Raw genomic sequence first — 17103 nt, 5'->3', positions numbered from 1 at the left:
ACACACTCTGATGGCTCATGTTCTGGCGCATTGGTCTCCCCATTGCCTCCCCCTCTCTTCCCCGATTCTGATGTCCCCTATGATCCTGTCGGCTCTGGGTTGGTGGTTGGTTCGGGATCATCTTCTGAAAGGGGTCTCTCTCTCTCCTCCGGCTCCCGTGGTGGTTACCACGGATGCCTGCCTCTCAGGTGGAGGGCTGGCTGGGGGTTCATCGGACCAGGGGCTTCTGGACCCCCTCTCAGGGCAGGAGGTCATCGAATTGGAGGGAGTAGGAGGCTGTCCGTCTGGCCCTGTTGGCCTTCTCCCGGGTTTCTGCTGGGTTCAGTTGTTCTGTTTCGGATGGACAATGTCACTGCCATGGCTTACGTGAACAGGCAGGGGGGGACGAGGTCCTCGTCTCTGGTGGCGTCTCACTTGTTCGGTTGGGCGGACTCTCATGTTGTGGCTCTCTCGGCTATTCACATTCGGGGGGTGTCCAATTCCCTGGAGGATGCTCTCAGCAGGGCCATCCTGTCCTCTGTGGATTTCTGCCTCCGTCAGGAGTTGTTTGTGGCTCTGACGAGGCTTTGGGGTGTTCCGGTGGTGGACCTCTTTGCTTGCCGGGGCAATGCCTTGGTGGCCCAATTTGTGTCCCACAGCCGGGAGGGTTCGGCCTGGGCGGTGGATGCTCTCTCTTGCCCTTGGCCTCGTGGGCTTCTGTATGCCTTTCCTCCTTTCCCTCTTCTTCTCCGCTTCCTGCTTCGGGTCCGTTCCTTGGGGCTCCGGTGATTCTGGTGGCTCCGGCTTGGCCTCATGCCTCCTGGTGTCCTCTCCTGGTGGAGATGAGGTTGGAGCTGGAATGGTTACTGCCTCTGTCTCCGTCCCCGTTGGTGTTCCCGGTGTTGCAGAGGGATGTTCTGGTCAGAATGCGCTTAGCGGCTTGGAGGTTGAACGCTTAGGTTTGCTGAGTAAGGGTGTTCCAGCTGGCTTGGCCTCTACTCTGCAGGTGGCTAGGCGCCCTTCTACCAACAAGTCTTACCTGAGACATTGGCGTTCTTTCAGTTGGTGGTGTCATGACCGGGGTTTGGACCCTACTTCCTCTTCTTTGTTTGAGGTGATGCTTTTTGTCCAGGAGGGTGCTGCTTTGGGCTTGAAGGTTTCTTCCCTTCGTTTGCAGTGGGCTGCGATTAGGGCGTTCCAGAGCTCTTGGGGCAATCTCTCTGATCCGCATAAGTTGGTTGGTCGCCTTTTTAAGGGTTTGGGTAATGTTCTCCCTGTCCCTCTGCGGCATTTTTCCACCTGGGATCTGTCTCTGGTCTTGGACGCTCTGATGTCCCCTCCCTTCGAGCCCTTGCTTTCTGTGGATCTGCGTCATTTGTCCTTCAAGACCTTCTTTTTGGTGGCCATTTCCTCAGCTCGACGCTTGGGTGAGCTGGGCGCACTCTCTTCCAAGCATCCTTTTTGTCTGATTTTTGAGGACAGGATTATTTTGAGGTCTCTCCTTTCCTGTCGTCCTAAAGTGGATTCTCAGTTCCACCGGGATCAGGAGTTGATTCTTCCTTCCTTTTTTTGGCTCTCCAGTGTCTGAGTCCGAGGTGCGGCTGCACTCTTTGGATGTTCGGCGGGCTCTTCTGATCCATTTGGAACGGGTTGCTCCTTTCCGTTTGTCTGATTCACTTTTTGTTAATTTTGGGCCTGTGAATCGGGGTTTGCGTCCTTCTACTCCTTCCTTGAGTCGTTGGGTTCGAATCACAATTTGCGATTCCTTAAATGCAATTGCAATTTAAGAAATCGCAATAAATTGCGATTTCTTAAATTGCGAGAGCCTTACAGTTTATGCATCGCAGAAACCCTTTTTAAGGGCAGAAATGGCTGAATTTTGCGATTCGCACTGTTTGCGCTCGCAAAGAAGGTTGATGCATGTGACTGAAAGTATCATAATTCTGACTGCTATTTAAAGCACTACACTGCCCATTTGAACTACTTCTGTACTATAAATACTCCATGCGAAATAAATAAACAAAGCAAAGGTCACGGATATCAAGGTCGCTGGCTGTGACGCTGCTGGGTTACAGAAGGTCATTAAGTGTGGCTTGGTTAACTACAAGAGGTCATTGTGGTTCTGGATGAGACATGGCAGTTGAGATGTAACAGTGCTTAATTTGTAAAGTAATAAGTGTCAGGGCCTCATCAGTAAGCAACTGCAGCTTGCAATACCCATTGTCGCCAACACTACTGCCAATGGCAATACCAACACAACTGCTAACTGTCAAACTCCTATAAGTGTGACAATTCAGACTGTTCCAGGTCCCCAAAGCTACAAGAACTGCTTGGGCGGCAGGTATTAGTCATTTATAACATGTATTGAATTGATAAACAACTTTTGCTGTGCTTATCTCCAACCTAGATGAACAGTGCCACCATTTTGTGCTCTGCCATGATTGCCAGCGTTGGCGAATAGATGCCGAGCACCGGAGACCACCAGCCCAAATTAAGCACTGAGATGCAATATCTATAGCATTGACAGACTCCATTTCAAGATCTATGACTCCCATTTGTTTGTCCTTCTTCCTTTCTAGTATTGCTTAACATAATACCTCGTCACCAGTGGGGGGCACGTGCACCAAGATCCCAGACTGCCCTTGCTACACCCCTTACTTACGTGGTCATTCATCACACAGCCGGCAACAGATGCTTCATGCCAATTGAAAGCACCAAGACAATAAAAGGCATCCAGGACTTTCACATGGATACTCGGAACTGGTGTGACATTGGGTACAAGTAAGTGATGTGTCTGCTCATGGGGTGACGACTGGTTAAATGTATATGCATATAATGAGCTACCCCTAGTAGGACAGAATGGTGTGCAGAGAGGGAAAAGATGCCTGACTCTGCAGCAGCAGAGAATACCCTTCAATATTTAAGGTCGCCCCAAAGAGAAAACCAAGTTTAATATCTATGTTTTGGTATTTTTAAAGCTCAAACCTAGAGGGCTAACAATGTAGTGCTGTAAAGCGGGTATCGATAGGGATGCATGGGGTAGGACGCATGGAACGGGGGTACAGAGACAGCAGACAAACTTGTGGAAGAAGTGAGAAAACAAGGTTGAGTCGGAGGCCAGCTGATAATACAATACTGGTAACAGGTAAATAAGACTAAAGAGGAAAGGGGGGATTAGGCATAACAGAACAATATGCAGTGCTTTAATCCAGTTGGCCTGTGCATTTCATTGAAAATGCTGGCTTTTAACCGTTGCCCATTTGGAAAACAGGGCCGAACTGACAGATCAAGCTCTGAAATTGAGGATGGGAATCTATCCTACCATCTTGGTTCAATAAAGACTTACTCTATTGTTGCATAACTGTTGAGCACCTTGGGGTAGATTCACATGGTTGAAAGGCACACGTTATTTGCCAGTTTCAACTTACTATCTCTATTCAATTGAAATTATCTAATTATGAGCCATAAAAATGTAAGCACCATTTTGTAGTGATCAGGCCACGCTGTAGGTTTATTCACAGGTAGGTTAACAGGTAGGTTAACAGGTGATTACCAACAGCCCCACCAGGAGCAGCCTGCTAGCTGCTCAGCCCCTCTCACCAACTGTCACTCCTCATCCAGTCACCCAGGCATTCTACACATAGACCACACACCAACATTCCACTCAGAACACACACACAGGCTGGGCAGCTAGGGAAAGGGTAACATAGGAGAAATACCATGACATGATAATACTACACATTTGCAACTAATTTTCTTCAGAAAGACTGAATTCAGAAATGACTTCCTGGCCGCTTGTTCTAGATTCAGGACAAGCCTTGTTGATCCTTATTTTTCAGGCAAAGTCTAGTTCCTACCTATATAATGTTGTGCAAAGGCAGATACACTTCAGCTGGGGACAGTAGGTCTAGAGTAGCTGGATCAATGTCAGATATTTGGCCCTGGTTACAAGATAAGGCTTAAATGTGGATTCCTGTTCAAACAAGAGATTGTGCAGTGATGTCACACACTAGTTTCATGATAATTATTACACCTTCACAGCTTTACCCAGTAGAATCCTGCAGATCAGATTGGTCAAAATTTATTGGGGAGAAAGGGCTGGAAAAAAGGCAAAGCTTGTAGAATTTGGTGTGTTAAAGACCGATTGATTCTGCATGCTGTGCCTCATTTTTCTGTCATTGTTTTGTTGAAAACTTGGAATCGGAGGTATTTACCACAGGTGGTAAATACCTCTCCATGAAGTAATATTAATTTCCACTTTTGGTAAATACCTTACCCAATTCTACCCAACTTTTAATGAGAGCCTTAGGGTTACTAATGATTATTTAATTGAGTTTCACTTACATTCATCCTATGAAAAGTTTTCTTAGGATAATATCCTAAAAATCTGGCATAGATCCTGTTGAACACCTCCGCTGTTCTGCAATATTTAATTTTACTATCATCAAAGGATTATCGGGAAGTTTTTCCTCAATTGCTAAGTGGAACATTTTACAATAAATTATATAACATGGTGTCTTGTATAGAATATGTTAAGAAGATTGTTTCAAATCATTACCTGCCTACTATTTTAAAGACTAAGGGCTAGATTTAGGTAGGCTTTTACCAGTCTGTAACGGCTGAATTCGGCCGTTACCGACCGGTAAAAGCCTATTCCTATGTAGGAGCCTATTTCACCGATTCGGTAAATAAAGAATCGGTATTTAACAATTTGGTATTTACTGAATCATCATTTACCGATTCGGTCTTTACCGAATCGGTAATTACCGATTCAGGAATTGACATTCATTCCAATGGGCCTCCAGGCCCATAGGAATCAATGGGAAATACCGAATTGGTAAATACCGATTCGGTAAATACCGAATCTTACCGATTCAGTATTTTTTACCGAATTATTTCCTACATCACAATTATCGATTCTTAAATACTGAATCGGTAAAATTCGGTATTTAAGAATCGGTAATTTACAATTACCTACATATAGCCCTGAAACATTTGTATATAATGACGTTGTAAAAAGGCTGGTGTTTGTTTAATATAGGCTTTCTGAGTTCTTTCAAGTTGTTAACACTAAGATGTGAAGCATATTTTCAAAGTTTGTGCGGTAAGCCAAAGGATTTTTTTACAAAGATTTCCAAAATTGAATTGAATTTATGTGAATACCATATCCAACCTGATGATAAATATATTGAGAGAAGTTGCTTGTTGCACTTTGAAGGGAGCCTGTTCCCAGGTTTATTTTTGTAAACGGATTTTTTTGCATTTAGAAGGTTACATGACTTTCCATCACAGCATTATTGTATCCATCAATACTAGTTGGTCATCTCAGTCCATATTGTGCTGATCACTTAGGTCTTTTTACATCTGCTTTCAAACTCCCCCAACTCCCCTCAATTGAGTAGCATCCTGTCATGGACATGTGTCGGATCTATCATCTACCTTGTCTAGGGACTAGTATCACAGTAAGCCCCCCCAAGCAGGTCCTACTAATAATCTTCCTGCGGCAATGTTTGTTTCGAACATTGGGGTCCCCCTAGGTATTCAATGCGCTATGGGCTCCCAGGTGCAGACATTGCTCTGGGTGTGGATTCTCCGACTCAGGCTATGAGTCTTTCATGCTGTTAACCAGCGACTCCCAAGCCCCGGCCACCTCAATCGAGCCAACCCCTCCGTGAGCTTCTCTAAGAAAGACTCCCCCAAATAACCTGCCAATGTCTCCAATTTATTTTTACATACGCTATCCGGGTTCCCCTGGGATCTTCCAGTGTCCCGTAACTCTCCCTTTAGATAGGATAAAGGCCAAGTCCTGGGACCTACTACCAACCTTAGTTTTGAAGGTGTGAGGGAACAAACTTGAAAGGCAGTGGGCCGGTGAGCAGGGAATGGTCTTTTCAGTGATATCTGCCAATACTTTAGTGACTTCCTACCAGTAGTTGTGTAATGCCGGACATGACCATATCATGTGCAGTATCTCCACCCAGAGTTCCCTGCTGTGTGGACTTGTTGCATCATCCCCATGGAAGTATTAGGGGTTAGGTATGCACTATGCAGGATGAAGAAATTAGTCAGTCGGAAGCTAGCCTTTCTGGACACCTTGGGGGTTCTCTCGAGTATATTCTCCCAATCTTTATCTGTTATGGGGATACCCAACTCCTCCGCCCATCTGTCCCTCGAAGCGGTCAGTGGTTGCAGAGTGTCCTCTCCTATTGCCCTGTAGAGGCACGTGACCACTTTCATCTTGCCCCGCCATGCTAATATATCTGTAAGCATTATGGTTTTTGGGCTCTGAAGTACCACTGCTCCAGTGATGATGGAGGGATGCTGTCACTGCCCTGTGAAGTAGGTAGTGGCCCTGGTAGAGGTCCATCCAGCCCAAAAATATTAGAATGGGAGGAGCTCCGCCTCTCAGAATAGATCCCAATAGTGGTCACCCCGCCGATATCCAGTCCTCTATTCCCCTCCACTGTCCTCTATGTGGTAGAACATGCAGCATTTTCATAGGTAAGTCTGGGGAGTATGGAACCAGGCTATGTGTCTTCTGGAGACATCTAAGCCAACAGCATCTCACCACTTGGAGCTCCCCAGTAATATCCAGCAGGACACGACCCACCTTTAAAAGCACACACAGCAGTACATCTAGATCTGATCATCTGATACAAAAAGCCTGACAGTGTGGTCCTGTGCCTGTCGCCCTGCTAACTATTGTGTGGACCATTGTAATTGGCCTGCCAGGTAGTAACTGCTAGTCCTCCGTTATGCGTTTGGTGATTCAACGTGGATAGAGCCACTCGCTTTCGGCCCCCCAGATGAAAGATATGAGAAGAGAATCCAACTCATCGAATCGTATACTCTGGATCCATATGGGCAGGGTTGTGAAGAAGTATAGTAGCCTAGTGAGTGCTACCATTTTTAGGAGCACAACCCTTTAAGCCACAGACAGTGATAGCTTTTTCCAGAAATCTATAATGGCCTTCAGAGACCTGATGGCTGACCCCTCATTCCATTCCCGCAAGTCTTGTCTGAGAGTGAAAGATCTTAACTCCTAGGTAAGCTAGACAATGGGGTCCCTATTGGAGAGCTCCTAGGTCCTCAAGCAGACCCCTTCCATCTGCAAGTGAAAAAAGCCTAGATTTTTGCCAGTTGACCTTGAGCCCTGACTGTATCCCAAATTCTGTCGTTAGTCCTCTGGCCCCCACCAGAGCATACCCCACATTACACAGGAAGAGCACTACGTCATCTGTGTATAGCGCAATATGATGGTGATACCTCCCTATTTTTATACCCTGGTATCTTTTTCCGGTCTGTGGTAGGCTGGCCAGGGACTCCATGGTCAAGCCAAAGAACAATGGGGAGAAAGGGTACCCCTGTTGCATCCCCCTCTCCACTAGGTACTGATCAAAGATAGCTCGGCCTGTCCACACTCTGACCAAAGGGGCTGTATAGAGTAATTTGACCCATGTCAGAAAGCCCCTTCCCAACTGCATTCACTATATATCTCCATATATATATAACCCCATTCAAGGTTATCGAACGCCTTTTCTATGTCTATCGCAAAGACGGACCCTTCTCCCTCGCTGTGGTTGTGGACCTCAATTACGGACATGAGACCCCTTATATTAAGCGCTGTGCTTGGCCCAGGATAAATCCTGCTTGGTCGAGGTGTATTAGGGTAGCCATGAATTGCGGGAGTCTTGCTGCTAGTATCTTACTCAATATTTTAAAATCTAGGTCACGCATTGACAGAGGTCTGTATGCTCTGCAATCAGAAGGCAATTTACCGGGTTTAAGAAGCGGTACTATCAGGACTTCCCACGTGGTACTGGATCCCACTGTTCTAGCCATCTCATACAGCTCTACTAATTTAGAGACCAGTTCCTCTAGGTATGCAGCATAACTCTCACCTGGGAGTCCATCAGTACCTGGGGTTTTACCGCTAGCTAGTCCTTTGACTGCCGCTCTACTTTCCTGTATATTAATGGCTGCACCCAATGTCTCTGCATCATCTGCAGTGAGGCTCGGGAAAGGAGGGCTGTTAGGAAGTCTTTGACCATCCCCATATCCTGTCCCGCTATGCTCCTGTAAAGGGCGGCATAGTATCTAAAGAATCACTGGTTAATTTTGTCTTGCCTAAATAGTGGGTGTCCTATTTCATCCTCAATTTCCACTATGGCCGACCCCCTCCGGGACGAGTTTGCCATCAAAGCCAGTAGGAACCTGTCCAGTCCCTCTTGGCATGGGTCCATTCCATATATCATTTGTAATCAAAACATCCCAGTTTCTCATCCTGAACTGCTACTTTCTCTTCACCTTCTAACAGGCGTTGTTGCAGGGCAAGTTGCCCTGGTTTTTGTGTTTCTAGGTCCCTCTATTCTCGTTCTGCCTGCTCTACCTCTGTCACTAGAGTGCGACGAACCCCTATGGAAGCTGCCATACATTAGACCTGTATTACTGAAATAAAGGCATCCCATTGCAGCAATTTGGATGATCTCATGTCAGTATTGACTTCGAAATAGCATACTATCTGCTTCCTAATTTCCTCCAGGAACACCTGGTCCTCTAGTGATTCTGACTTGAGCCTCCAGGTGGGTATATACAAGCGGGGGGACCTCCCACTTCAGCTGTAAGAGAACCGGATTGTGGTCCAACAATGTACGTGCCAAATATTCTACATAATAGATGAGCCAATGGATGTCTGGAGTACATCAAAAAGTGTCTAGTCTGACGTGTAATTTGTGTCCATGTGAAAAGTAGGAGTGATCTTGTGCCATTGGGTGCAGTTGCCTCCATGTGTCTATCAGTCACCATCTGTTCTGACACCTTGTGAAGTCACTTGCAGTGCGGTGTACTGGTGCTTCAGTGGAGGGTGTGAGCTATCCACAAGCAGGTCCACCATGCAATTAAAATCTCCCGACTTGATCATGGAATGAATCAGGTAAGAAGCCAATGCACCCGATAGGTTGGTCAGAGAAGCACCCAGTTTATATTAGTCCCATATATATTTATTACAACCACATCCCGGCCATATAGCCTACCTGTCACCACCATGCATCAACCCTCTGGGTCTATCAAATATCCTGTATGTTGAAAGGTTATTCCTTACCTAATCCAAACCAGTACTCCCCTGGCATATGCTGAGTAAGAGGTGTAATACTCCTGCCCCGCCATCTACGTTGAAGAGCAGCTCCCTCTTTGGCCAGTCAGTGGGGCTTTTTCAGGAGAGCAATGTGAACTCCCCACCTATTCATTTTGGAGAATATTTTAATTGCATGGACATCGTGTACACCCCCCTGATATTGCACGTAATGAAGTTATAGATCACAGGGGTAGCCATTGGTGCACATTGCATGTGGTCCTGTTCCAATTCCCCATTCTTGTGTTCCCCACCCTAGGATGTAGGAACTCGCCCCAGCCTCGGAACATATTGGTCCCCAGTATGTGACTTCTAATAGCTTTTGCAACTGAAAAACATTAACATCCCAAATAACATATTCTAGGACAAGTGAGTAGTCCCCTCTCATCCTAAACCTTATATATGTACAATTACTTGTGGAGGCCTCTTTGGCCCTCTCAGGTGGGGGTACTATCTAACCATCCAGAATAGTCCTTATCCGAGCTTGTCTCGGGCCCAGGGAGACTGAATATGCCCTACTCTCTCCTCCATGCCTTCAGTACGCCCAGGTAGTATGTTCTGACTGTCTCTCCCCCCAAAACATATGCTCCTTGTCGCGGCTCAGATGATTCCATCAGATGTCCTGAGGGTCACTGTGGGAGGATAATGGCTGGACTCCTACATTAAGCTGGAGCTATGGTCCAAGTCCTTGGTGTCATCTCCAGTCAGCGAGGATGTCTCGCCAGTCCTGGCGGCACTTAACGATGCGAAAACCACAGTTGATGGACAGAATGCAGAACAATGTCATACATTCAACCCAGTACAGAGATCTGGGCCTAAATCCATCGTTTTTTTGCACTCCACACCACCCCAGTTCAAACATGACCATGTGCAAATCAGTCTGACCCTGTGCCTCAGGGGAACAGTCCAGCCCAAACTGCCAAGCCAAGCCTTCCCTGGGCCGGACACAAGCTTCTGAGGACCGGTTTCTGGCATTCCAGCCATCTTCAGCCCGGCTTGCTTGAATCCAGTGGCGTGGAGAGCATGGGACTCACGTCTGAGCATACCCATCCCACTCGGGGTGACAAATGCAAAAAGCACAGTTGATGGACAGAATGCAGAACAATGTCATACATCCACCCCAGTACAGAGATCTGGGCCTAAATCCATCGTTTTTTTGCACTCCACACCACCCCAGTTCAGACATGGCCATGTGCAAATCAGTCTGACCCTGTGCTTCATGGGAACAGTCCAGCCCGAACTGCCAAGCCATGCCTTCCCTGGACCGGAAACAAGCTTCCGAGGACCGGTTTCTGGCATTCCAGCCGTCTTCAGCCTGATGCAACTGCCGCCACGACTCTGTCTCTTTCTTGTTGGGTCTTAGTCCTGAAGGGGGCCACTGAGGATCTGGCAGTCCTCCCTCAATGTTGGCCGATCCTTCTCATTTACCGCTATTGTGCAGACCTATAGGGTTTTTGTTGAGGGCCACAAATCTTGAGGTGTATTTAAGAATTGCGTACTAGTTCCAGTGACCACCCCGAGACTCGCCAAGAATATCATGGCATATTGAATTTCCATTGGATTGAGTTTCTTTTTTGCCACAAGGTAGGTTGAGCACTAGACTGTCCATACCTAGAGAAGTCTGGAAAGATTCTAACCCTTCTGTCGAGCTTGTCAAAGAAAATTATTGAGGACTTTATAGAACAGTAATCTTGCCACCACTGGGCATGGTGGGCCTCCCAGGAGGACGTAGTAAGAGTAGAGACCCTCCTCCGCTATCTGTTCTCGGATCCATTTCTCCAGTTACCCACCATATTGTTGCCTTCAATTTTTTCTTGCCGTCCAACTATTCTAATGTTATTACAGTGCACCCTGTTTTCTGCATTTTCAGCTCTCATTTCAAGTGTGTAGACCTGCGTCTCTAGGACAGCTATCCAGTTGTTTGCTGAGGACAGGGCCGGGCATATGTCTGCTATTTCCTTTTCCGCTGGAGTGACCCGTTCCGCTAGTCAGCAGTGATAGTTTCTCAGTAGACCTATGTCCTCTCTGAGGGTGTCTATGTGAGTCTCTACTTCTGACCTAGCTGCCGCTATTGCTTGCAGGTTATCTTGATGCGTAGGTCTGTTGCACGGGTCAGTTTGTGGAGGTGGGTAGCCTCCATTTGCATGCATTTGCATCCACTCCCCCTGCTTCGCTTCTTCTTGTGACAACCCTGCTGGTTCAGGGTCCCTTTTTCGGGTAGCTTTCTCCATGGTGATGGTAGCAACGGACACGATTCTCTTTCTGTAATCTAGGTATGATGTGCTCTTCGCCAGTCGCGCTCTGCTCTCCACACCAGTGTTGTAGGTTCTATAGATGGTTATCTTTCACTGCAAGCCAAAGGCCTCCAAGCGCCACCTATCCCATCTCCAGGACTCCTAGGCAGAGACCGGCGCAACCCTCGGCCAGGGCAGCTAAGCTCAGACATCTGGTCCGACTCAAAGGTACTGGTCCTCTCCAGCAGGCAGCTTTCTCAAATGGTTTTGGCAAGGTATCCAGGACTGGTAGGCGCTCTCCAATGCCCCTTTGCTGCACCGTTGCACCCTGTCAGTCCCCTTTTGCCAGCATCTCCCCATGTCCAAGCACCTAATCAGAGGACTTCCTAATGGGTTCCCGCTAAGACAAATATAAAAAGAACAAGTGATGGACAGAATGTAGAACAATGTCATACATTCACCCCAGTACACAGATCTGGGCTTAAATCCATATTTTTTTGCTCACCATGCCATTCCAGTTTGGACCCAGCCATATGCAAATAAGTCTTGACACTGCGCCCAATGGGAACAGTCCAGCCCGAACTGCCAGGCCTTGTCCTCCTTGGACTGGAAACAAGCATCCTAGGATCAGTTTCAGGCTTTCAACTCTCATCAGCCAGGATAGCTTGACTCCAGTGGCATGGAGAGCACGGGACCCACGTCCGGGCATACCAGTCCCACTCGGGGTGACTAATGCAAAAAGAACAACTTATGGACAGAATGCAAAACAATGGCATACATTCACCCCAGTACAGAGATCTGGACCTAAATCCATCATTTTTTGCTCACCACGCAATTCCAGTTTGGACCCAGCCATATGCAAATCAGACTTGACCCTGTGCCCATGGGAACACTCCAGCCTGACCTGCCAGTCCAGGTCCTCCCTGGACTGGAAACAAGCATCCTAGGACCGGTCTCAGGCTTTCAGCCCTCATCAGCCAGGATGGCTTGACTCCAGTGGCATGGAGAGCACGGGACCCACGTCTGGGCATACCCATCCCACTCGGGGTGACTAATGCAAAAAGAACAATTGATGGACAGAATGCATACCATTGGCATACATTCACCCCAGTACAGAGATCTGGGCCTAAATCCATCTTTTTTTTCTCACCATACCATTCCAGTTTGGACCCAGTCATATGCAAATTAGTTTTGACCCTGCGCTCAATGGGAACAGTCCGGCCCCAGTCGCCAGGCCCAGTACTCCCTGGACTGGAAACAAGCATCCTAGGACCGGTTTCGGGCTTTCAGCCCTCATCAACCAGGAAAGCTTGACTCCAGTGGCATGGAGAGCACAGGACCCACGTCTGGCCATACCCTTCCCACTCGGGGTAACAAATGCAAAAAGAACAAATGATGGGCAGAATGCAGAACAATGTCTTACATCACCCCAGTACAGAGATCTGGGCCTAAATCCATCTTTTTTTGCTCACCATGTCATTCCAATTTTGACCCAGCCATATGCAAATTAGTCTTGACCCTGCGCCCAATGGGAATAGCCCAGCCCGAACTGCCAGGCCAGGTCCTCCATGGACTGGAAACAAGCATCTTAGGTCAAGTTTCGGGCTTTCAGCCTTCATCAGCCAGGATAGCTTGACTCCAGTGGCATGGAGAGCACAGACATGGGTCCCTTGCTCACTTTGCTACTGTATTCAAGCTAGCGTGGCTGATGAAGGGTATTACCCAGAAACCGGTCCTAGGATGCTTTTTTTTCTAGGGTCAGGGAAGACCTGGCTTAGCAGTTCGGGCTGGACTGTTCCCATGAGGCACTGGGTCAAGACTGATTTGCATATAGCTGGGTCTGAACTGAGGTGGCGAAGTGAGCTAAAGAATGATGATGGATTCAACTCAGATCTGTGACTGGGGGTGAGTGTCTGAAAAGTTTCAGAGCTCCGTCCATCTTCTCCTTGTGTTTGCTTTTTTCGTCCTAAGTTGACAGGGTATGCCCAGTTGTGGGTCCCTTGCTCACTTTGCCACTGGATTCAAGCTAGTCTGGCTGATGAAGGGTGTTACCCAGAAACCTGTCCCAGGATGCTTGTTTCCGGTTCAGGCTAGACCTGCCTTGGCAGTTCGGGCTGGACTGTTCCCATGAGGCACAGAGTCAAGACGGATTTGCATATAGCTGGGTCTGAACTGAGGTGGCGAAGTGAGCTAAAGAATGATGATGGATTCAACCCTGATCTGTGACTGGGGGTGAGTGTCTTAAAAGTTTCAGCGCTCTGTCCATCATCTCCTTGCTTATCTTTCTCCACTAAGACAACCAATATCGCGATGTACTCATTATAGCCGGGGAGCCCTCTCATCATCGTGTGCTTATACCTCCTTGTTCAGTCTGCTTTCACCTGCTGAACTCCATGTGGGCCATATCACCTGAGTCTTAAGGGTTTCTGGGGGGCGGAATTCAGGGCTGCCACACTTCCCCATACGATGCCTCCCTGGGTGCGGCCCAGTGCACGACCCCTTATCCAAGCACTGAGCAGCCCGTAGCAGCCGCTGGTCCTCTTCTCAGCGGAGTGCAGGTAAGAGGGGGGCTCAAGCCTCTCCCCTAAGCCACCAGTGCATGATTCTCCCCTTAGCACGCTGTCTACCATGAGGGTTATGATAATGGCTCCTCTGGAGCCTTAAGAGGTGGGGGGATCTAGGGCCATTGCATGTCCTCATCTCTAAGCGCGGCCTGCGCACTACCCCCACTCAAAACAGCAGACGGTCTGCAGCGTCCGATTCGTTTCGTGGGCACTCGGGCAATGCCCGAGGGGCCGGTGTCCGAGTTCCATATGTGGGCTGCTTTTTTGAGCAGCCTAGGGGGCTAATTTGGCGGTTGCTGCGTTGTTTGATGCCACCAGCGGCCCAGTGGGTGTCTGAGTGGCCTTTCTGGAGGCAGATGGGTGCCCATTACCTCCCTTTTCTTAACAGCAGAAGTGTCACTCCCTTTTTCTCGCTGGGCCGGTCCATTAATATATGCATTTTGAGCGGGGGCAGGGGGCCTGAGCAAAAGTGGCCTCACTTGTTTTCAGGTGTGTTTCACCAGTGTAAACTAATCTGTGCGTTTTTTTAATCCCCCCCCCCTTTTTTTAAATGAAATTTCGCAGAAGCAGTAGTTTGCGGAAAAGGAAATATGCAAATGTGTGCCACTTTTCTTTAGCGTGCCCAGGCTGTTTTTTAATCCCAATCCAACCCTGGCGGTCATTAGCATTCGTAGGTTCACCACTATGGGGGGGAGTCTCATTTACAGCTTCAGGAGGCAGCCCTGCACCATCAATCGTGGCCTGAGGCACCCCTCCGCTTTGCTGTGCTGTGGTGTCCAGCACTGCCCCAGGCCGTCAGTCATCTTGGGCCTCTCCCGGTCACTAGTCACTGCGCCTCTCACCAGCTCCCCTCAGGGAGGGCTCTATCACCGGAGCCTTCCACTAGCATTCTTCTTCCCCGTTCGATGTGGGATTGTCATGAGGCTCCATCTCAGCCACGGCCCAGGGAGGGAGTTCTTGGGGTAGAAAGGCGGGCCGGGGGAGGGGCAGGCTGGGGGATGCTAAAAACCAGAAAATGGATAATTGGAGGTAAGTAAACAATTTGATAAATAAAACCAATTTTGTAGCGCGCCCTACATCGCAAAATGCGATGCAGCGCGCGCTACGAAATTCGTTTTATTAATTAAATTGTTTACTTACCTCCAATTATCCATATTCCAGTTTTTAGCACCCCCGCCCCGCCTTTCTGCCTCACCAGAACTCCCTCCACAGGCCACGGCTGCTCCATCTTCCGGGTTCTTCAGTGCCAGCTCGGTTCGCAGCCCTGCCAAGAGTCGCTGCTACCATTTTGTCTGCGCTGCCTCGCCACGTCGGTTCTCACTATCAGCCTCTTTGGGTTTGATTAGAGGTGAGTTTGTGGTGTTTCATTGGAATCTCAGGGTTCTGGGGTCATATCAGGCTGCATTAGAAACCCCGAGCCCATCCATTATATCAGGATGGTACTGGATAGGGATCCCTCACTAGGAGTGCAGATCGTTGCTGCCTACTCCATTGGTGCCAGGCCACGCCCCCGTGTTTGTCACCTGTTACCAGGCTTTAACAATCTTCACTGCAAATACCCTTTTAGGTGACAGTGATTAATATTCTTTCCCTCCATCCTTGTAGTTAGTAACATTTGTTTCTATCATGCTTTATTTAAACAGCCTACTTTTCAACTACTGAGTGATAGATATTTTACTTTTAAATATGCACCTACCAACCAAGCTGTCATGTGTTTTATACAGGTTAACCATGGCCCTTTTCTCCAAGCAAAATTACACCAAATAGTCGAGCATCTTGACGTACGTCTTGCATCCCCTGAATTAATTTGCTTTATTTTGTATTTGAGATATTTTTTGACTCACTTATTCCCATCTCATTCTTAATAGTCCAGGGAGTTCAATCCTTGTTTCATAACATTAACCTACTTTAGAAAACGAAACATTTACACCAATCAATTTCCTATTTCCATCCAGGCTTTCTTCATAACACTTTCTTTCAGTTTTATGTGTTCCCTGTATCCCTCTTCTGCTAATATTTGTTTTAATCGCCCGCTTATATTTCTTATTGTTTTCGCCATCTCTACTGCGTACATACTTTCCTCTGTATCTCTCTTCACACTTTCCATGCTGACCTTTTTTCGGCAATCTGCTTCTGTCTTATTCCTTATTCTCTAACCTTTTGAACCTTGACACTCACACCATTCAATTTGTTTTTGTCAATGTCTCACTTCCCAGTCCACTACTGACCATCAATGTGCATTTCTGATACTTCACCTGGTAAAACTCATACCCTCATGACATTCATCTGCTAAAAATGTATATGCCAGCACCATGGGGCGAGACACCTGGAATAAACACCCCCAACTGCAGTGCAAGCAGTGCAATTATGATAATTTTAAAATGCATATTTTAAAGTCGAGTAGCAATACCACTATCAGTGTTTCATAGACATGATTTAACAGTCTCCTAATGACTTCTGTATTACTGCTGGAGGATCCTATTGGATACAATGAGTCACTGCACTATCAACAAATAGTTGTTCTATCCACAGCAGAGTTATAGCAATATGTGTAGTGATATGGGCCCTTCCTAGTTAAGATACTCACATGTGATTTACGTTATTGACTTCCTGTTACATAACTTCCAACCACACTATAAATAGGGTCCCCATGAAAAGAGGGTATACTGCAATGGTAAAGCCAGAGCTCAGCATATGACCAATCTGTGAGTCCATTGGAGCTCTCTCTTACTAGGAAAGAAACATTCAACTTGAAAAGAACATAAACTGAGGGGCATATTTACTAATAAAGTGGCAAAGCTTGTATTTAAGCCAAGAAGGCCAACAACAGGCTCCATCACTTTAGAAATGCAGGGCTGCACCATATTCATAAGAATATGGTGTAGCCCTGCGTTTCCTCCTGCGCTGTGGCTAAATGTAGCTGCCTAGCGCCAACGCAGGAACCCTTACACCATAGTACAAGGGTAATCTGTGTTGCAGGGGAAGATTGTTTATGTGCAGGAAGGTGGGCACAACACAGCACACATGGAAACAGCAAAAACAAGGAGCAACTAAACATTTTCCCTAATTTTCCCAGGGTTACACCAGGTTTTCCCTTGTCTTAATGTTGGTGCTGCCCCGTATTTACACCACCCTTGTAATTATGGGGCAGCATCAAAAACAATGGGTGTCGGGTGGAACCTCCAAAGCAACACCC

At 47.4% G+C, this 17103-nt stretch overlaps 1 protein-coding gene across 1 annotated transcript in view; it reads left to right on the top strand.

Moving 5' to 3' along the window:
* The window catches only part of LOC147692123 (peptidoglycan recognition protein 1-like), a 196176-nt gene that overhangs the window by 38374 nt on the left and 140699 nt on the right, over positions 1-17103 (top strand). The window contains exon 2 of the mRNA XM_086938421.1: positions 2559-2760. Coding sequence (XP_086794547.1) covers positions 2559-2760 — 202 coding nt within the window. The remainder of the gene's footprint in view (positions 1-2558; positions 2761-17103) is intronic.

Source organism: Lissotriton vulgaris, chromosome 9 (genome assembly GCF_964263255.1).
Source record: "Lissotriton vulgaris chromosome 9, aLisVul1.2, whole genome shotgun sequence".
In the NCBI taxonomy this organism is placed as follows: domain Eukaryota; kingdom Metazoa; phylum Chordata; class Amphibia; order Caudata; family Salamandridae; genus Lissotriton; species Lissotriton vulgaris.
Note: the sequence above shows the minus strand (reverse complement) of the source record. Positions and strands in the feature narration are given on the sequence as shown.